A 23,373-nucleotide genomic window follows, 5' to 3' on the forward strand; every position below is an offset into this window, starting at 1 on the left:
TGCAGTCATTTACCTGGGGCAAGAGCTCGGATCTGGTTAACCAGAGGCAAGCAATTTTGCTTTGAGGTGCATGGGGCTCGAGAAAAGAACACAGGCACGGTAAAAGAATGGAGGCAAGGGAAAAGAATGCAGGTACGGGAAAAGAATGCAGGCACGGGAAAAGAATGCAGGCACAGGAAAAGAATGGAGGCAAGGGAAAAGAATGCAGGTACGGGAAAAGAATGCAGGCACTGGAAGATAATGCAGGCACGGTAAAAGAATGGAGGCACGGGAAAAGAATGCAGGCACAGGAAAAGAATGGAGGGAAGGGAAAATAATGCAGGTACGGGAAAAGAATGCAGGCACGGGAAAAGAATGCAGGCACAGGAAAAGAATGGAGGCAAGGGAAAAGAATGCAGGTACGGGAAAAGAATGCAGGTACGGGAAAAGAATGCTGGCACGGGAATAGAATGCAGGCACTGGAAGAGAATGCAGGCATGAGAGAAGAATGCAGGCACGGGAAAAGAATGCAGACACGGGGAAAGAATGCAGACACGGGAATAGAATGCAGGCACGGGAAAAGAATGCAGGCACGGGAAAAGAATGCAGGCACGAGAAAAGAATACAGGCACATAAAATAATGCAGGCACAGGAATAGAATACAGAGCCTGAAACAATGCTGCTTATCTGTTGTTCTTTGACAAGTAACCGAGGGCACCATCTAAATTGTAAACTAGAATGGAGAGCTGTAGCTTATTTGTATGATGCACCCTTCGTCCTTTGGAAAAGTGCAAAGAAGTGGATCACTTGGATTCCTCTTTGACCCCATTTGGTGAAAACTGAACACCTAGCGCTGTCCAGGCCCAGACAACCACTGATCATCATATCGGCAGGGTCTCAGCACCTAGTGTGAGTGGCAGTGCTCGGGGAAGGAAGCAAGAGGAAAAGTCCCATCAAGAGCCACCAACGTGCTGTGGCGAGTTACCGCAGTACCATATGGCGGTTTGGTGTCTTAACTCGGATGAAGGCAAAACAGACTGGTACTATAACATGGCAGGATGTGTAAATGAATAACACAGCGGTATTTTTAAAAGGAGGACATAATAAAATGCAACACAGATTTGATTCACCCTACAGAAGTTCACAGAATACTACTAAGAGTGAACAAGTCCTAAACTAACATACCTTCAATTCGTTGTCTGATCTAGGATTGCAACAATCTAGGTTGAACACAGATTTGATTCACCCTACAGAAGTTCACAGAATATTACTAAGAGTGAACAAGTCCTAAACTAACATACCTTCCATTCGTTGTCTGATCTAGGATTGCAACATTCTAGGTTGAAAAGCCAATATTTCATGTATAGAAAACCCCAAAATATTAAATGTTAACGGTGGCAAGCTAATGTATTATGCAGTCGAAACCACAATAGATCTCACGGTCACCAAAAAGCTACTGCAGTTTAGAAGGAGTCGGTTTGGGGGCCTGTTTTATCACAGACTGTATGCAGGAACAATGTCAACCTTCCTCCCCCCAAGTAAACTTTTAATATTTATATTTCTTTCCAAACGAGTGAGTGTAAAAAAAAGAGTGAGTGAGTGCGGTACCTCACATTTATGAAGTACACATTATGAAGTCGATTGGCAGTCAGTGCCAACATCCAAAGTTAGTGAGGAATATGAGTTTTGGAACCCCACTAAATCTACTATCATTATCCTTCAATATAAAAAAAATTGAGGATATGGAGAAAGAATATCTCATACCTTCACGCAAACGTGCAAGCGTGAATAGAGTTACAAAAGAATAAGCCAAAGGAGGAAGAATAAAAGTAGCTGATGAACAATCCTACACTAGAAAAGTTCAGACAAAAGTGCTGCATGAATCTTGTTCTATGAAGAAGATATAGCATTTTGCAGTTGATACAAGTCTCAATATTTAAAAAGTAGCTTGGCTAGTATGAGACTTTGCTGGCCATAGGCTTACCTTTCTTTTGCCTGACTCCTTCTAGTCTGTTTCTTCAAGTTACAAGTTAACTGGAAAAGCAGGGATCACCTTGTTCACGATTAGAAACATTATGTAATCCATGCCCGCATGAGAGTGTTGACAGGTGGAGGCGAGCATGTGATACAATATTCCAACTTTCAAAGATACATCAAAGAATGTCCAGAAAAATGGTTTTATGAACAAATATGCTGTGATTATTAAACACTCATATTAATGACAACTAAATCAATCCCACTCAATACACTGGGATCCCTAGAAAAGCATTCACAAAGATAAAACTATTTAAGGAGAATAAAAATAGTCTTAGAGCATGCTAGAGGTCCCAGAGATTCAAGGCATGTCCAGAATACAGTTTATGAGTTGTTGGTTTTTCAAACTTCAAAAAGTTACTAACCTAGTCGGATAATCCTTGCTAGTTAGAGTGAAAAGTATTATATATATTTTAAGTTATTAAGGTATACTTGAGCTGTTCTGCTATTTTACATGTGAATGGTCATAAAACGGTCGGATAACCTAATACATATAGTACCTGGAACTTTCAAACACTATGGATTGTTGGGACACGCCTTATTTATGCACGTATGGGAAAAACTGTCAGTGGAAGGAAAGTTATGCAGCGCTGTGTCTATTATTCTGCTATTTAGCGCATGGACTTTTCAAAAGAGCGCTCTTTTCTCCATGCCAGGTTTTCATCATTCCCATCGTGCACTCTGTTAAGAAAATGTGCCTGCGTGTTTAAAAGGACCACGTGGGGTGATTCAAAATGCAGAGATTAGTCCCGTGATCAAGGCTCCTGTGAGAGCAGAAACGTTGGGAAAGTGTGCGTCCCTCATGCAGTGGGGTTCCATGGAATAAACTCATTTTTTCACGACACGACCTGTGCCGGTGCACTTCTTATTGAAGAAAAGAGGAGATTTGGTGGGATATATATATACATATATATATATTCAAACTCCAGATTACTCCTTCTGATTGCTCGGACCCAAGGAAGTTGGCGCACACACCGGCGGAGCACGCCGGAAATCCAATGTTCCACAAATTGTCCAATAACGTGCGCTCTCAATACCAAAGAATCCACGGAAATTGCGGTGAAGGGGTGTTTATTCATATATATATTTTTCTTTTTTTTGTTTTTGTTGAGGATCTAGGTGTACTACATGATATGGCGGTGGGCGAGGCCTCATCATGGAGTACACTCACTGATACTGTCTTGGGTCCAGTCAGAAGTATGTTCTTAACCTTCAGCTCAACCCTTTGATAGCTGTGGCACAGAACAGCAAGGATTATTAAGGAACAATGTGTAAAGCATTTAACAGCAGCAATAAGCAGAATGAGAAATTTACCAAACAGGAAAGAGAAGCAACTACTATTTATAAACTATAGAAAATATTTTTATGAATTTTTAGAGACCTTAATCATTAAAATCAACCAGAGGGTTCTAGAGATACAGGTGTTAGAACTTTTTATAACTTTTGAATTCCACACAAATAAGTGTTGGCAAACGCAAATTGTGAAAAGTTTGTAACACTTAGTTTGGTGACTTTAACCAGGATTGGGTGACCAAATCCAATAGGATAGAGGTCTAGGAGTCTAAAAAGGAATCTTTGGACATTTACCTAGCCACCAGAGCATTTTTAGAGCAAGTTCCAAACTTTACAGGACAACCACGATTGACTTCTATGGAGTGGTCCTGATGATGAGGAATGTAGACTTAAAGAAGCTCAATGGAGACTCCAGAGGCTGTGCAGTCCATAGGGGTGACGTCCGGTCGAGTCCATGGTCCACAGGTGAGGGGGAGCAACTATGTCCATGGATCTCAGGCTCCCACTACGTCTTCTATGCAGGGGTCAAATGGCTGCTGCTGCAGACCTTTTGTTCCTGCAACACAGCGGTCATTGCAAATCTTTGGTGGGGGTCAGTGTCCATTGGGGTGCACAAATCTGGTTACAATCATCATCAAAGGGTCCGACATACTCGAGGGCACCTTTTAGCTATTTCCAAATTGTCTGAAAAGTGCTAAGCATCCAGTCGCGGCAAAACAACTTTGGTTACTATCAGAAAGGCGATTTGGGCTCTTCCAGCTTTAATGTCCCCAGTTCCATTCTGGGTGTGCCAGCCAACTGACCTGTGGAATCTCTGCCTTGGATTGGAGCTGGAAATCAAATTTTCTCTGAGCCAGGCATACAGAACAGGGTCCAAACTCTGCTATCCCAAAGTGAAGCAGGTGAAGTCACTCCAGAGCTTAATTAGAGCCAGTGGTTTCCTGTGCTCGGTACCAACACTTAATTGTCAATACCACACTTATGACAGTCTGCCACATGGTGGTGCTGCTCATCTAATTTAGAGATGAGCAGAACAACGGTTGTTTATGAATACAATATACATTAAAATTTACTAATACCTGTATTTCCAACCATTCCTTTAGCTTTGGGAACCTTGAATAATTTGAACGGTCACACTTGCAGGCGAGGAAGATGGCCAGTAGTTGTTTTGGCAGCAATGACACGGGTGATGGGTGATGCAAGCTGCAGTGGCAACCTAGCCCTGGTACTTATTAATTTACAAATTAAGCACTGACTGTTGCTCCAATATCGCAGCCTCTCTTTGTGCAGTTCCAATGGGTGCAAAGTGGTCTTCTTGTCCTTGTTCTAAATCCAGCAATGTCCTGAAGTCTCGGGTGCCAGAGTTGCCCATTATATCCAGGTAAAGTGCCCCCGGGGTAAAACATGGTCACTAGCCAATGTACTAGTAGGTCCCTTCCTATCTGATGACAGTTCCATTGATGTATGGCATCTGGCTGCCCCACAGTGCAACATGCATGCCACAAATAATATGGTTGAAGTCTTCCTCGAGTGTAGGGACTTTGGTAGCCCACTCCTGGAGATGTGGCTACAAGGGGTTGTACGGCCACAGAAAACTGGGTCTGAAACTGGTTTTCCCTTATATGACCTTGGCTCTACACTGTCTAGAGGAAACAAAAGGCTTCCTGTGCAGGAGTGTTGTTGCAGTGGCTCTTCAAAGGCTGCTTCACCCTTTGATGCTTCCCATTTAGGCTAACACCCTTTGCAGCCCATCCTGTGGGGGGGGGGGTCACACATACAGTGCAGCAACAGCCTTTGCTCCTGGCCTGGGAGTCGATCTCTTGTCTCCCCAGGTGGGCAGAAACCGGTCTTAGTCCCAGTGCCGCTGTAAAGCCACTCGACCAGCTGGGTTTAGGAATGGCAGCTTTTGCAAAAGTGTCCAGCATTACATTTTACATTAATGTCAACTGCACCACTGAGTCACATTTGATGTCCCCTTGAATTTGATTTCTTACAGAACGTACTTAGGGAGCATATGTCAGGAGTTACATGCATTGGCATACCAACCCTTAATTCTGCAATTACCATATAAGGTTAATTAACTCTCCCCAGCAAACACCAACACTTTAGGGTTTTGCTGTACAGCCAAATCCAAAATATGTGGCTCTATTAACAATGTACAGCTCCTTGTCTTAGGGCTTCATCAGCCTGCCATAGAGAAGGCTTATATATTGTTAAGGGATTTGTGCACTTTGACATTAAGGGCACTGGCAAAGTTGTGTGTGCAGTGTATACACAGTCTCTTCAGTCTGCAATGGTAGTTGAAAGTTGTGTTTTCACTTTGTCACACACAAAGAGGCACAAGCAGTGTTGAGGCTCATGTGTGGACAGTCAGCCATACATACCCTGGGTACTATAACCTAGGGGCTTATAAGTAAGTCAGCACTTGTCAATTGGGGTCATCCAATTAAACATACCCTTTTGTGAAAAGGAGAGAACACTGTCACTGAGGTCTGGAAAGTAGGCCTCAGTGTACTTTCAAAGTCGAAAACCAGCAGTCAGTAGTCCAAAATGAGGCAAACTTTTGGGGAAGCCTGCACAAAACCTGATTCGCACACATACTCACTGAAAAAAATTAAAGGTTACAGTGGTGTTATAATTAGGAACTAGAATTTTAAAAAAGTAGTTATTCTCTGAAAAAAAAGGTTACAGGGACGTTCTAGATAGGTTCAGATTTTACACACAGAAAACCATAGATCTTCAGTAGTTATAGTTACCTGAGCTAACTATAACTTGCGCCCCCCACAATGCCCTGCTTATGACCTCACATATTACATCACTCATGACATGTTCAATGACGTCAGTGATGACATCTCAAACGTCATCTCAAATGACTTCTCTATATAGGCAAGCCTGTCTGCGCTCGTTTGCGACTCGACCGTGACCAGCGCCAGGGACCCTGGTTCTGTGAGCACCCACCGCTACGACTCAGCTGCCCTCCTCACGCCCAACCCCGAAAGGAACAATAACTTCCAGGTGTCCATGCCTAACACCAACCACGGTCAGTTCTCCTGCAACCACTGCTGCCGAACCTTCACCACACTCTACACCACCACGGCCACCACCCCCATGTTGAACGCCAACACCACCAAAGCCCTGAGGTGCATCCTCCTCAACGTGCGCTCCCTGCACAGGCACGCTGTAGAAATCTGGGACCTCCTCAACACCCTCTCTTCAGATGTCGCCTTCTTCACAGAAACTTGGACCAAGTCCAACTACACCCCAACATTGTCACCTTCCTCCCCGACGGATACAAGATCCAGAGGAAGGACTGCCCCAACTGCCCAGGAGGAGGACTCGCCATCGCAGACAAGAGCTGCCTCCGACTCACGACCTCCAACTCGAGCGAGAGCCCGCCCCCCACCGAACACCGCCATTTCCAGATCCAGACTAGCCCCAGAACGACCGTACGAGGCACCCTTGCCTACAGACCTCCCAGACCTCAAATTGAATTCACCACTACCATCGCCAACCTCAACACACCACACACCATCGCCTTCATGGACTACATACTCATCAGAGATCTCAACTTCCACCTCGTCAACCTCAGCAACCCCAACTCCGCCACTCTCCTTGACATACTCGCCAACCTCAGACTGAAACAACTCGTCAACACCCCCACCCACAAGGCAGGACACACCCACAACCCCATTTTCACAGGAGGCAACAACATCCACTTCAGCCACACCACACAACCTCCCTGAACAGACCACCATTGCGTACACTTCCACATCGACAAACCCACCGCACCCAAACCAGCACCCCGCCCTCCATGAAGGAACTGGAGCTAGGTCACTGAGGAACAGCACAACTCCACCCTCAACAGCGTCGCTCCCACCACTTCGACCAACGCCAGCCTCGCAGCCAAAGAACTCTACAGATGGCTCACCAACTGCACAGATGAGCTTGCATCCCTACGTAACCCTGACAGACAGCACCCCAGAAAGGCCACCTGGTTCACCGCCGGCCTCCAAGAATCCAGATGCACCTGCAGATGTCTAGAGAAGAACTGGAGAAACAGCAAATCCCTGAAAGACTGCGCCACCTACGAGAACGTCTTGACAGAATACCACCAATGCATCAGATACCCCAAAAGGACATTGATCCAGAACAAGATCCTCGCCAACTCCAGCAACTCTGAAATGAAATGAAATGAGGATTTATTGAGCGCGATAGCTACCCTGAGGCGTCCCAGCGCTAACGGACAGACGTGTGGTGGAGAATTAAGAGCTTAATCAGAAGTGTTAAAGAGTAGGGTTTTTAACTGTTTACGAAAGGGGAGCAGACTAGGCTCTGATTGGAGAAGAAGGGGGAGAGCGTTCCATAGTTTGGCCGAGTTGTAGGAGAATGATCAGCCCCCACATCTGACTCTTTTGATCCTGGGGATAGTGATGAGGAAAGAAGTTGATCTGAGATGTCTGTTTGGTATGTAGGGGATGGCCAGTGGATGATTAATAAGGGCGCCGGTTTTCCAGAAGGCTCGATGGATGATGCATAGGCTTTTAAATTCAATTCTTTGCCTTACTGGTAGCCAGTGAAGGTTTTTCAGTCCGGATTTGATGGAGAGTCGGCGAGGGGTCTGGAGGAGAGTACGGGCTGCGCAATTTTGGATGACCTGGAGTTTATGTAGGGTGGCCTTATGGGCTCCCAAGTAGAGGGCATTCCCAAAATCGAGGCGCGACAAAATCAGACCTTGGATCATAGTCTGTCTTGCCTGGAAGGGTAAAAGAGGGAGGATTTTCCGAATGAGCCTGAGTAGACCGAAACACGTAGCTGAGAGTTTGGCAGCTTGGCAACTAAAGTTAAGGGATTTGTCCAGCCATATGCCAAGGCTTTTGATGGAGTCCTTGGTTGTGGGGGCGGATCTGAGGCAGGTGGGCCATAGGTGATCGATGGTAGGACTGGGGGGTTTACCTAGGAGCATCAGCTCGGTCTTGTCTACGTTCAATTTGAGACAAGACGATGTCATCCATGAGTACACTGCTTCCAGACAGTCCCTCAGATGGTTGGGTGCGGTGTGTGGCTGGTTGAGGGCTACCACTAGCTGAGTGTCGTCTGCGTAAGTGATTATTTTTATTCCAAAAGGACGGACAATCTCAGCTAGGGGGCTCATGTATATGTTAAAGAGCGTAGGGCTCAAAGAAGAGCCATGTGGCACTCCGCACCCGAGGGGCTTACTAGGGGAGATGGTTTCACCCTCGAAGACCCTAACTGAACGGTCTGACAAAAAGGACTTGAGCCAGGCCAAAGCGCTCTCAGAGATTTCTAGGCTCGCGAGTCTTTGCAGTAAGATGGTATGATTTACAGTGTCAAAGGCGGCACTTAGGTCGAGGAGGATGATGGCAGCAGATCCTCCTTGATCCATGATCTTCCTTGCCTCTTCTGTAACTGCAATGAGGGCGGTCTCGGTCCCGTGCATGGGACGGAATCCCGTCTGGGAGGAACTCTTCAGCATCATCCAGTAATTCACCAAACCCCCCAGCTAAACCACAGACATCGCCCCTTCCCAGGACCTCTGCAACAAGCTTCACTCCTACTTCCACCTGAAAATCAAGAGCCTCTGCGAGTAAGAGGCTTTGTTCAGCTCAGCTTAGAGCTCGGGCTAATATCGATTAAAAACAATTACAGCATCTACTAATGTCGTCAACCCCCCCAGCTGTCGACAATCCTGAGCTCGCAGCAGAGTCATATTCTAACTGGCTCAGCTCTGCCTTCACCCAAATAGTCCCTATAAAGAACAGAGGCCAACGCAGGACTCGTCCGTCTGCCCCCTGGTTTTTGGATGCCCTCAGGCTTGAAAAACAAGGTTGCAGATGCCAAGAGAGGAAATGGAGAGCCCATTATAATTCCCATGAGAGAGAAATTTATAACCTCTCACTAATCAAATATAAATCCCTTTTGATAACAGAAAAAACAGCTTATTCCTCATCACAAATTGAATTAGCTAAAAACTCAGTTAAAGAAATTTACCAAGTCATTAAGAAGCTCACTAAACAACCAGATTGCAAAGGGGAATGGGTTAGCCAGTCTTTCTGCGATGAGATTGCCTCGCATTTTAAAGATAAAGTAGATTCAATTTTCAAAGCCTTTGATCACACTGAAAACCATCATCCTCCATCCAACAATCAAGACAATGGATTTGGCAGTCCTAACAATGATTCAACAATAAATACTCTCAACTCATTTGCCCCGGTTTCTTCAACGCAAATAAAAGACCTCATTTTGACCATCAAATCAGGCTCTCCAGATGTTTCTTGCCTGCCTTCAGTCATCAAGTTGGTCCCCGACATTATTGCAGACCACTATTCAAGCATGTTTAACAACATGTTTAGAACAGGCAACTTTCCTTCCTAATGGAAACTGGACTCCATTCTGCCTCTTCTGAAAAAAACGAATGCTGACCCCGAAGATCCCATCAACTACCGGCCAATCTCCAGGCTCCCCTTCCCTGCTAAAATAGTTTAAAAAAGTGATGAACATTCAAGTAAATCAGTTCATCGAGGATTTCAATCACCTAGACCCCACCCAATTTGGGTTTAGATCGGAGCATAGCACAGAGACTTCCCTGATCAAGGCTACTGAGGAACTAAAATTCATCCTGGACTAGGGGTGATCGGCCGCTCTCATCCTGCTGAACCTGTCTGTGGCATTCGACACGGTGGATCATTCCATCCTGATCCACTGTTTGGAAGCAAAAGGCATTAAAAACCTTGCCTTAAAACTAGTTTCCTCCTTCCTGTCAGACAAGGAAAATGTGATCAACACTGTTACCTTCTCTTCGAACTCGTTCCGTTTGCCATGTGGTGTTCGGCAGGGATCCTCACTTAGTCCCACCCTTTTTAATGTTTATGTTGCAGACCTGGCTCCTATGGTTCAATCCTTCAGGTTTTCTCTTACATCGTATGCAGACGATATGCAAATTGTGCTATCAGGCACTAAGAATGCATATGACACCAGCCTCCGCATTCATAATTGTATGAAACACATCTGTGACTGGATGGACAAAAACTGTCTTAAGTTCTACACTGGGAAGACCAAGGTGATCATACTCGGCAATAACCCCAATTTCTGGTCTGCCCCATGCTGCCCTGCAGATATGGGGCTCCTTCTTGTCCCCACCAGGAAAGCCAAACGTCAGGGGGTCATCATTGATGATCACCTACTTTTAGGCAATCAAGCCAATACAGTGATCTCCTCATCCTACATCTTGAGAATTCTTTAAAAAAATCTAATCTTTCTGCGTATGTCAGATAGGAAGTCAGTGATCTCCACCTTAGTACTATCAAAGATAGACTACTGTAACAGCCTCTACTTGGGCCTACAGGCCCAATATCTGAACAAATTGCAGGTTCTCCAGAATTCTGAAGCCAGACTTTTACTAAAGGTGCCCAGGCACCATTCAGTCTCCACCGCACTCAAAGACCTTCACTGGCTGAAGGTTAAAAACAGAATTAAGTTCAAGGCCCTCTGTTTGACCTATAAAGCACTAAATGATTCTGGACCCACCTTTCAGAAGGAAATCTTTCGCTGGTACAACCAAACTAGAAACCTAAGATCATCAGGCATGTGTAGAACAAACTCTATTAGATTTAACAAATCTAAATGGAGTGGCAGTAGCTTTGCGGTCAGTGCAGTCACATCCTGGAACCTCCTGCCATTCAGCATACGGTCTGCCCCTTCCTTGCTTCTGGTTAGGAAACTTTTGAAAACTTGGCTTTTCAATCAGTAGGTTCTATTACTCTGCTCATCGTGGCTCACAGAATCAGCGCCAAGACACCTTTGGGTATACGTCGTGCTGGGTAGCATAACATAGCATAACAACTTCAACGACCAGACACCTGACTGCGAAACACTCCCGCCCCCAGCAATGCCAGAAAGCCCACCATCTCCTCCTGGACCCAAGTCATCACTGAAGACACCACATTGACCATGAAAGAATCCATTCAGGAGCCCCCACGGATCCCTGCCCCCACACATCTTACACAAAGCCGCCATCGCACCGGAACTACGACACACCATCAACACCACCTTCGAAACCGGCATCTTTAACAACGACTGGAAATGCACTGAAGTCAGACCCCTACTCAAAAAGCCCTTAGCGGATCTCATAGACCTCAAGAACTACTGACCCATCTCCCTCCTCCCCTTCGCGGCAAAAGTCACCAAGAAGACCGTTAACGTCCAACTAACGAAACCCCTACCAACCCGGATTCCGCAACAACCACAGCACTGAGTCTGAGCTGCCACAGACGACATCCGCACCCTCCTCGACCAAGGAAATACTGCAGCCCTGAGCCTTCTCGAATTCTCTGCAGCCTTCGACACTGTCTCCCACCGCACACTTACCGCCAGACTCCACGACGCTGGCATACAGGGAACTGCCCTCGACTGACAAACTTTGAATCAGGGCCCTTAAAAGGAAATTGCCTTCCTTCTGTTGCCCAAAATTCAGTAGACAATCTAGTATGTCGAAAAGAGAAGAAGACAGAAAAAACACTTTAGCTCGTAGGAACATATAACTAGAGAATATCTGGGGTGTCTGATATTTATTGGATATACCCCATAGATTGACTAGGGTCTGTATAATTGAATGCAATTTCTCAACGGGATTCAAAACCTCATATTAACGCAGGCTGATCTATGAACCTGATAATATCTTGTTGTTATGTTGCAGTGGTTGTCGCAACGATTTTACTTACCTTTTTCCTTTAACAAAACGTTATGACAACGAAAATTTGCTGCAGTAAATTAGGTACTGTAAAATACTGTGTTAGCATCACAAAGCTGGCACCCTGGACCAGTCTTACAAAGTCAATTATGTTCATTTACTGAGCTAAAGATGGCCCTCCCTTCCTTTGTTGTGTGCAAGAATTGCTTTAGGGAAGAAGGTGTAGATCAGAAAGTAAATTGAAGTACTTAAACATGTGATCTTCACTACATCATCTAAGAAATAAACTTGAAGCTCGAATGGTTTACCGATAGCTGTCCTTCTCAAATCTCTCAAACATATTTTAGGCATTTAAATAAAAAGCAACACCATAGGGTATTAATAGCAAATATATGTGCCAGTAAGTGGATCGAAAATTAAGGTATGAAAAAACAGTCTTATTTACACATAGCACTAAACAGGTGAATATCAAAAGCAGATGAATTTGCAAGTCAAATAAGCCCATAGTCTGCACAGTAAAAAGATATGAAATGTAATTGTGCATGAAATTGAGAGAATAGGATTAGTGAATAATAGAAATACTTTTTTCAGGAATAAAATTGTCTGATATCACCTAAGACTCCACGAACCTGCGAACCACGAATCATGATTGCAAAGACAACAATTGCATTTGCCTGCTGGTGTCTACTTTTTGCGTTAGGATGGCATTTCTACCCACTATTCTGACCACAGTTGCAGCATCACAGTTAATACTTGGTTGGGATGCCAATGCATGAGAAATGTGGGTACTGAATGTGAGGACAAAATTATATGTTTTACCACTAGCTTAAGATAGCATGCTTAGTTTGTTTTAAAATATTTGCACGTAATGTGTCTTGCCCTAAATATTAAGGGGCTGACAACAGTGAAAAGTGATCTGAAGTCCCTTTCTTTTATCCACAGGCCAGGTACTGTCAGGCAGCCACAGTGCAAGCATCTCTATGCTGACCTCAACCCTGATTTGGAGAGACCACCTTCTCTAAAGGTGAGAGGCAGTTCATCCTCAATACCAGTTCCATCTAGGGGGACTGCTGAAGGAGGACTGTCAGTGCATGTGCAGATCAAATAACCCAACCACCTTTCATCATAGAAAGAAAATGTCACTATTCAGCCCATTCTACATTACATTTACCCTTCATTTCCAGGTGGACTACCTCATTCTCCTGGACTGCATTATGTCTTCACAGTCTATCAGTCTCTTTAAATTTGATACAGATCTACTGCATTGTCACTCACCCTGGCATCTCTTTCAGCTACTTCAATTCTAAATATTGTCAATTTCTGAGTAGCTCATCATATTTCTTCATTCTCAAAATATTTGTTACGTAGACATGTATTTTGATTTGTAAAACAGTCTCGGGACCCACATTTTCTAATTTATAATCCAAATATCCAGAATTGTATTGTTGCCCATACACATTTCTAACAATTATTTAGATTTTTAGGCCATAGGCTACAGTCAGGATTATGACCTCTGCCACCACCAACAATTATTTAGATTTTTTGGCCATAGGCTACAGTCAGGATTATGACCTCTGCCACCACCTATTAAAATTGTTCTGATTCAATTTCCTGTCATGTTTCATAAGCTTGTTCCGACGACCTTCTGGCTACCACTGTATCCACTTCTTCTCAAAAGTGCTGACCCCACAATTTAATTTTATTCCACAAACTCTTCATTTTTTATGGCTCCTTCAAGTTCCAAAATTCTGTTTTATCTTGAGTGTTGGACTCACTTTGATTTACATTGTTTATCTCATATACAGCACACCCAATATTGACATCATAGCTACATTGACTGTAAGCAAACTGTTGATCGCTATGTCTAGTCATTCTATAGATATCTAGAGCATCCTAAATATGTAGATAATTGGTTCCTCATTGATATATCAATAACAAAATACACCATAAACACTACTGCATTTGTTTTCAACAGGTTCCTCAGTTTCCCTAGTATTGTCTCACACATCTAGCAAATAACCCCTCAATTACTACATAAAAGTATGTATTCATCACATAAAATTCCATTCAATCATCTTGTTTGTCCCATTGACAACTGCAACATATATTCAACTCCTTCACTCTGGAAACTGCATAAAATACTCGTGTTGTGGGTCTTTCCCTTTGAATTAGCAGATTCATTGTAAAACACACCTTTGTGGTGCTTAGCTCTTAATTCAAAGAATTCATTCAACTCAGAATCTTCCTGAGGCTTTCATTGAAATCTCATATCTCAAGTGAGTCTACATACCCATTTAAACATGAAGGGCCTGTTTTGCAAACTGCTCTATGTAGTACATATTGCAGTAAAACAATACATACTGTAAAGTGTAAGTTTTGCTTGTATTGATTTGTCAGTAAATCAATCAATCAATCAAGCAATCAATTGGGATTTGTGGAGCGTGGCTAATCACCCAAAGGGTATTCAGGTGCTAGGGTCTTGCTGCACTCTGTCAAAGAGCCAGGTCTTGAGGTCCCTTTCTGAATTCTATGAGGGAGGGTGGTGTTCGGAGGTGAAAGGGAAAGTCGTTCCAGGACTTGGAGGTGAGGTAGGAGAAGAAACGTCCACTGCAGTGGTTTCGATGGATGCGGGGAGTGTGAGCAAGGTCAAGGGAGAGCCATCTGAAGATTTTTCAGAGCATGTGAAGGATATGGAAGCAAGAGGAGCTGAATGCGTTGATCTGGCATTTCATGGTGAGTTTGACATCCAAGATAATGCCAAGGTTACGGCCGTGGTCTGTCAGTGAGGGTCCGAGTATGGAAGGCCACCAGGTGTCATTCTATGGGGGGTGTTGTTTCCAAAGATCAGCACTTCACTCTTATACTTGTTGAGCTTCAGGCAGTTGGTCTTCATCCATTCAACAACACTCTTCATGCAGTTGTGGAAGTTGACCCTAGTGGTGGAGGGGTCTTCTGAGTGTGTGAGGTTGAGTCGTGTGTCATCTGCTTTGGAAATGATGTTGAGGTTCTGGTTTCTGACGATGATGGCCATGACCATCATATAGATGTTGAACAGGATGGGGCTAAGGGTTGAATTTGTGTGGAGTTCTCCACCCTGACTGCAGAGTCACTGAACATATTAGTATAGGTTTTAGTAATAAACTTAGGAGGGACACAGGGGAGTGGGTGGGAAAAGTGGCAGAATTACTACTAAAGGGGAAATGATTAGGGAGTAGTAAGAGGGGTTTAGGTAGGGTGCAGGAGGGATGTTACTCACACACACACACAAGGGTAAGCCAATTGCTTTTCTCTAGAGTGGAGACATGTAACTTACACTTTTATAGAAAGATTACACTCTGAGTTTGTGAATACTGTAATAAACTTTATACAAAGTGTAAACTTATTCGAAAGTGGAACTTACCTCTGTGAATCAGGCCCAATGTCTCGAATCCTCATAGAATATGTGTTTAGGACCTCCTATGAATCCTTGGTGCTTCAGATTTGGGTGCAAATGCATATCAACGAAAGCCTTGTCTCTTAGACTTTCACAGGATGTTCTTAGTTCACGTAAACTGTATTATTCAATAAACTGAATGTGATTCAGTTTCACATCTGGCCAATCATGAGCCCACTTTTACCATAGATGTAATTTAAATCTGAGGGTTCTGTTAATCTAGGTATCTTGGACCTTGATGGATATGCTAAGTTGCCTCCATTGATTTATTATTTACTGATTTCAGAATCTTTCTATAGCATCATAAATGTCATGTTACAAGCACTATCAAGTACAATATGTGCTGGCTCACTGGGACAGAGATCACAGGTGTTCTCTCTCAGGCTTATATACCAGGTAGCACCAGGTATACGTAGTTTGCCTTGGGAGAATGATGCAATATTGGTACCTGAGATTGTAATGGTGGTGGTGTAAACATAAGTTTGGACTTTGGGGACCCGTTATGGGGAGTTAGAAAAGTGAGGTTGGCAACTGCTACATGTCAAGGGAAGTTGTAGTTCAGTTAGAATGAGATGGACATGCTTGGTTACTCATATTTCCTCAGAGGTTGGCTCAACCTCCTACTTCACAAATCTACTAAGGATGCTCGTTCACAGTGTCATACCTAAGATTTGCTTTCATTATGGCTACAGTCCTCCATTGACCAGTCTACTTGTGTATGCCCGCATCATCAACTCAGTTATTTAAAACTTTTCTCTTTTTCCTTTCATCAATTCCATTTTATCCACTGTATCATTGGTTCACCACACACTGATAGAGTCTCTTTTCTTATTCTTAACTTGGTGCTGTGTCACCGTGCTTATTATATAATGACTGCATTAACATGCAAACCCAGCTGTTTGGAAGTGGTTCTGCATGCTGGGTTAACATCCTTCACCAAATTCACTAACACAAATAATGGAAACATGTAATAGATAAAGAAAATAATAGTTTTGCATTAGTTACAATTAATGGATGATTTTCTCAGTATGACAATTTGCTCAAAGAGACAACAGAATTAAAAACCAAGGTCTCCTGCGCTCTCAGACAAAAAAATAGAACATAGACTACATCCGACATCATCTGTATTTAACTAAAACACCATAATAGCACATGGAATACTTAAAACATGATAGTGTATTTAATCAATGTATCTATTGTCAAAAGGCACTCAACGCTAACCCTCAACCACATAACTGCCAAGGAAGAAATAAAACGAACTGAAACCATTTAACTGATACAAATTTAACATTAAGATTTTTTATATTTTGGGAGCCTGTAGCAATTTTCCAACGTAAGTCTGAGAATTGATGACTGAGTCATTTGTAGGGTTGATAAAGGTCTAATTTATAACAAGGGATATTTTTAACCACTGACTATTCACATACATTAAACAAAATATATTAAGGAAAGGAAGAACGAGGAAGATACATAGATACCACATATCCAGACTTGTAATTTTTTTAATAAAACTTATATTTTATTACAATCAAAAAATGAAAAAAAAAACGGGATAAAAAATGAGATAATGAGGCCTTTCAAGAGAAAGGTTGGAATTCAGCAATATCACCCCCCCCCCCCTCCACCCCCCAGATATCTTCCCATTCTACATTCGGCATACCATCTATGCAGAATTAAAGTGCATTCCTCATTTCTCTGTTTATCTGCTGGTGTACTGACCACTAGCATATGAATGCACAGCCCAGCTCTGTCCCCCAAGGCACTAACCGAATATTCTACCCTACTTTTAGAATTTTAAGGGATTTCACACAATGGATTTGGGTACTTTTTCTGTGCTTCTTGTCACTAGGAAATATAATTGTGCTTCTACTTGTTTCCTATTGTGTGATAAAAAAAATGTTGCTTATTATTAGGGTGATCGACCAAGCTACATGAGGACCATCCAGAAACATAGGTGCACACTCTTCTCATACACATTCAGTATTGCAAGCACTACCTCGTCCATTCATAGATAAGGCCTCGGCGGTGATAACACAGGGCTCTGCCTAAGAAGTGAATATCTGTGTGAGACCATTAATAAGGGAAACCATCTTTCTTCTATTTCCATATTAATTTATAGCTCAGTTTATACAATAATATTGCCAAGATCTGTTAAGGCTTTGAGTCATCACAAAGTGAGGTAGTGCCAAGAGTAGCACATTGCTATTTACTTTCCAGCGCAAAAGACCATGCACTGCAAAGTTTGCCTTTTCTCATCTCAAAGGTGATTTGTGAGGCTTTCCTTTGCTTTCCGTCAAGCAAGTGTTACTGAAATGTTTGTTGGGCAGATCAGCCAAAGCAGCCACCAGTTTTAACGCAAAGTACTTCCAGTAAAAGATGGCGAGGCCAAACTATGTGTTAGTACAGCACACATCTTATGTATGAGATGCTTCTGAAATGTCCATCGGCATAGGAGTTTATAGTGGAAGGTTAAGGTTCCAGTTCAAATCCTATGTTTGACAGTGCACACTTACCAGTGCACCATGATGACAGGCTGTGCTTCATACAAGGTAGCCTAATTATGGATTAGTGATTGTGATGAGTGACCAGCGGCGAGCAAGCCTGACCGTCATGATTGGGGTTGGAAGGGTTTCTCCCACAAAGAAAGTTTCGAAAAAAGAGTGGGCTAATGATTCAGGTAGCTGCTTATTTGGCACAGCCACAGAAATAGATCCTAGATCACTATCTGAATATATGTCCCTTGAGGGGATCATGCTTCCTCCGAGTCAGATTTTCCAGGAGTTCATCGCTAACAAACTGCATGCCACGTGCTTGTTGGACACCCTTGACCAATGGCAAAATGGAGAAGTCACAAGACCATGCTGCCGGGTTCATCTCCTGACTCCATACCACCACTGTCCTCGTGTCACCTCGTGATGAATGTGAAGGCTTCTGCCCATTGAAAGAAGCAGGTCATTACTGCACAGTTCTTTAGCCCAGACAGGAACCTGGACGGACTGTTCAAACACATGTGTCTTACCTGGTGTAACTGTCATTCTCACCCCCCTGAACTTGCATCATATGGAAGAGGACATCTGGTTGGAAGAGAAATGACAAACGGTGCACCAGGGACAGGATGGTATGTTGTTGCAGTCTCCTCAAATGTGAGAGTCTCACTGCTTCTGAGGATCCAGTGGGGTCCCTCACATATGAGGCAGCCAGTGTTTCAGAGAGGATGGTAGGTTTGTGGAGAGTACCTCAGAAGTGAGCCAGGGCTGTGCCTCTGAGAGGGTTTTAAGGTTTGCGCAGTGTCCCTCAGCAGTGAGACAGACCAGTGCCTCTGAGAGGGTTTTTGGGTTACTCAGTGTCCCTCAGGTGGCAGCCCCGTGTGCCTCTGAGAAGGATGTGGCCAGACCACAAAATGGTTGTCTGCCATCTGCTCTCACACTGCTGTTCAAACGCACTAATAAAGTTGGTTTAGACATGGCCCCACCTTTATCCTCTCCACCTCACCTCTCATGTACATTTCATCTTCTTCACCCAGATTTCTCTTCTCCCCTCCAAATAAATACATAAGCTGCAAGTAAACCTCCCCCAACTATATACAGATTAATTGTCCCGACTTACGGTCAGCGGTGGAGTCCGTGAGACATTCTAGCCCCACCCTCCCAGAATCTTATGGAATTTTAAGCTGATCACTTACTACTTTCATGGATAGTCTAACATTTCACTGCCTCGCCCCCGACAGACTCCTATATCCAGTCCTGGAGTGCCAGGCTTTGGCACCGATTGGTATCTGAGAGGGTGCCCTCCTAGACCTCAGCAGAGGGAGTCCCCTCCCTTCAATGGCAGCATGTTGCTGAAATAAGCAGCAGTGGTAAGGGTCGCCAGAAGTGCTAACCTGTCAGCAGGGGTTAGGAGTGACTTATACTACTTCTATTTGAGATTTGTAAGCAGCCTAGTTGAACACGAAGTGCTAAATAACAGTTTAAATTTCATGAGCCCACTAACCCTACTCACTTTCTGTCTCTGAGTTTACTCAATAGAACCTAAAATTAGTGCAGTCAAATAAACACACTGCAACTACCCAAAGGATACCTTCAGTGCAGCAAGACGGGCTTCGGTGCCTTCTTGGTGACATATCGTCCACCTCATTCCTGCTGCTTATCTTAGAGATTGAAGATAGCACATTGAAACTCATCATAACGCTAGGAATATCTATCCAGGCAATAGTTTCTACCCCTCCCTCCAAAAGCATCATGCAACATAAACACACACTACACTGGCATGCGTTATACTAACATTTGTAATAAATAAAATTTAACTAAAAGGTGCTTACCCACGGGTTGCACCATGCATATCCTCCTCAGTGTTCTTCTGAAGAGCTCCCCTAACCAATCTTGGCGCTGCTCTCATGCTGTTGACCAGCATGAAAACAGCACCAGGTTTGGATGGAGTGGTTTGGCTTGGCACTCCCTGGAGGCCTGTGATTGCTCTCTACTCAGATGTCTAAGACAGCTCGGATTGGAGAGCTTCAAAGTGCGCAGGTTAGGCTGGCCATCGTAAGACAGATGGCCAAACTGACATGCACACTTTAGAGCATGCGGCCAGCAACTGCTCCAGTCCTGACTCCTTCATGCATGCTGCCAATCTGCAGAGAAGATGCCCCATATTTTTCCCAGCCTCAGGGGCAGGCACAGATCGGTGAAATATAAAATGGCAATGAAAATATTTCATTGCCATATTTTTTTTACAGCTATGCGGAGCTCGCAGCGTGTGGGGAGGGTGACGCTCCTCCGCCCCAAGAAGAAACCGCCACTAGTATCCCGACATTCAGCTGTTTCATCATCGGGCTTCTGTGATAAATTTAAGGCCCTGGCACTTACTTTTTTACAACCTAAGCATTGATCTGCATAGATGTCCAATATTGCAGGTGGCACTGTATGTTTCTGTGTGAAATCTGAATAGCTTTGATGTGGTTGAGTGTTTGTCATCTGATGTCAGTGGTGAGGGTTGTGTGTCAGAATATCTGAGAAATATTGTCTAAAATAAATATTGTGCCCTATAAAGCATTTACAACAACATCTTCCCACTGGGTGTAGGATTTCTCTCATTAACTCCAATGGGACTATACTTTTGTAAACGATTCTTATGGCTCTATAGTCAGGCAATACTCTATTCTGGAATCAAATCTTGCTTGGGATAGGAGTAGTGTTTATTTGATAGGCAGGTTATCTGTAATTTAGGATGAGTGCAGTGTGAATGCGTATTGGTGATGTGCACTGTGATTTATAGTGTAAACTGTGTTCGGTGGTTTATGGTGTGCATATTTGCATGGGGTTGTGTGCTGTGGTTTGCAGTGTGAGTAGTAAGGATTTGCATTGGGTCTGGTGTGTCTAGTGTAGTTTTGAGTGTAAGAAGTGGGTATGTGTGGTATATTCTCTGTGATGTATGGTATGGTATCCTGATGATATGTGTGTGTATCATAGTTTGGGTTGTGATCTGGTCAATATCTATAATGTGTAACTTAATCTTATTAGACTGCAAAAGGGAGATGTGGCATTTACAATGAATAGACTACCTGTCATAAACTGTATGCATTGGTATGATGAAGTGATAAGTGGCTGCATGTGTAATGCTCTGAGTGTTCTATGGAGGAGTATTTTACAGTGGTTAGTTGGAAACTGAAGCCAGTGGGTGAGCCCTGCACCGCCATTGTTCCTCGTGCGGTTAATCGTTTACCTGTACAGATAAAATAGGTGTAGCTGCTTAAACAGCCTTTACACTGAAGCTTTCTGTCTACTGTCAGCTTAAATGTTTAATTCATTTATTCTGCTACAGAGTCTTGCACAACTAAATACCACAGCTCCTTCGCCCCCATGTACTTAACAGGGTAGTAAATCATTACAGCGCGAAAGCCTGGTCAGTACAGAGCATAAGCTACAGCATTGCAATGACAGTACATAGGGATCAGTGTGAGATTTCCAAGGAAGAAACCACAATGCTCAATATGCAGCTTCCTAGCATATCACCCCATATGTCATTCTTCATTTTTCATTACAAAGGTCCCCATACCCATCTACCACTTTGCCTCTTCCATGGCATTCTTAAGTCAGTACCTCACGCTTCTGTTTTTACGGTGGCAGCAAAGTGCTCCCCATGGGAGTGGGGAGCATGTATGAAAACTGAGGTGAGGGGGAGGTATTCTCCCTACTTTTCATGGGCCTTCAGTTCCCATGTTCGAGACCTGTTATTGCCACACTTGAGCTGGTGCAATTCTTTGAACACCTATAGACCATAGAGCGGTGATATACACAGACCTTTCTCTTCCTCCTTGGAAGTGTGGCCTCTAGCTTCTCTTTCTACATAGCCATGAGGGCCTGCTTCTTTTTCTGGACTAATGGCCCCTTATTTCTCCATCCTTAAGACTATCATTGTGCTTGACTCTTGTGAAGGCCCCCCAACGCATTAATCTCTCTAATGGGTAGTTGGTCGTTTTACAAGCCCTACAATTATATCTTCTGGTATTCCATGATAAGTCTTCTACTTCTTTTACTAATTAAATACTTGATTACAGAATGATGGTAGGGTTCCAATCCTTACATATGTTGTATCCTGGATGCAATCACATAGGAATGACAATGTCCATGTTCTATAGCAGCTGTTGAAAAGCATTACAGAAACTCAGGGAAGAGTCTGGTGCTGAGGCGGTGAATGATCCACTGAGGAGGCCTTTGTCCTGACTCACATGTTCTGTCTCCATTAGAGCTGGCATATCAGAATGAGCTGCACTGTGATCCACAGCGGCGGCCATTTCCAGGTGAGCGCTTCCCGCGCCTGCATCTCTTGTCCAACAGCAAGGCTAAGCGTGACAGCCTTTGTCTGGCCAACAATGAGAGTAAGAGCTGCCTGACCTCCTGTTGTAGAGCAGTCTCTTTATGCCGGTCTGTGGCGGTTTCATTATAGCTGCTAGCGGTAGCTTCTGTACCGACAACCCGCTTACAGGCATTCTACGCTGGCACGCCACAGGTCGCAGACTGTGAAGTATTTTTCCATTTTATGTGACGCAGGAATCGCGCATAACCTTTCCATGCAGAGCAAATCATGCAAGATAATTGCTAATTAGACCTTATAGGAGTCACACATTGCTCTAATGGGGAAGATGAGTAATGTTTTGGAGATGTCCCTTTTAACTATAGCAAAAGTGTCGACACAGTCTCGATCAGGCATAGGGTCGTCATTGTTTTTCTGCAAGCTTACAGGCAGAGGTTTGTCAGGTGGGAGGAGAGGGCGCTTTCATAAGTCAGGAGGAAGAAAACAATAAATGTGAACTGTCTGCTGTCTTTCTGGCTCATTGCCAAGGTCTCCATTGCAAGTGGCACAGGAATTCCAGGGCTGAAATTACTTTCTCTGACCAGTATTCACCACCCTGCACCGTGCAAATACAAGTTTACTGGCCAAGAATGGGAGATAATGCGTAGACCCCATAATTACCAGGCCTTTTCCCCACAAGTGTTATCTGGAATCCAGGCAGTTTCCAAAGCGATACTCCTGTTTTCGGATGGATGAATTTCTTTGAGGAAATAGAAGTGGAGTTATGGGATGTGAGTCCGAATCCAGGCAACTTGGAATCAGGCGGGTGGCCTGAAACCACCTGTGCCACATTTTAGTACATGTGCTGTTTCGGAGGCAGTGACAATACGCACATATAGAAAAGGCCTGAATACCGCGAGTACATTTGTGCATTGCAGTGATCCTGTCTGCCCGTTTTTATGGTATCCGAGGCCTGGGACGTCTTTCCAGCTCGTTGCTTGGCTGATCCCCTCACCCAAACAAAATGGCAACTGTTGCAAGTTCCAATAGTCATGCTAAGCTGCGAGCTCAGCTTCACACTGCACGGTGCAGCTGCAACTAAAACGCTTGGAAGATAAGAGCGATCATTTTGTGT

General features: G+C 43.9%; 1 protein-coding gene across 2 annotated transcripts in view; it reads left to right on the forward strand.

Moving 5' to 3' along the window:
* The window catches only part of LRRTM4 (leucine rich repeat transmembrane neuronal 4), a 1,708,634-nt gene that overhangs the window by 1,598,357 nt on the left and 86,904 nt on the right, over window positions 1–23,373 (forward strand). Inside the window, exon 4 of one of the 2 annotated variants that reach the window (XM_085636424.1) lies at window positions 12,956–13,037. The exons of the other annotated variant lie outside the window; for it this stretch is intronic. Within the exon in view, the coding sequence (XP_085492550.1) occupies window positions 12,956–13,000 (45 nt within the window). The 3' untranslated portion in view covers window positions 13,001–13,037. The remainder of the gene's footprint in view (window positions 1–12,955; window positions 13,038–23,373) is intronic. 2 annotated transcript variants of the gene reach the window in all.

Source organism: Triturus cristatus, chromosome 11, assembly GCF_964204655.1.
Source record: "Triturus cristatus chromosome 11, aTriCri1.1, whole genome shotgun sequence".
Classification (NCBI taxonomy): domain Eukaryota; kingdom Metazoa; phylum Chordata; class Amphibia; order Caudata; family Salamandridae; genus Triturus; species Triturus cristatus.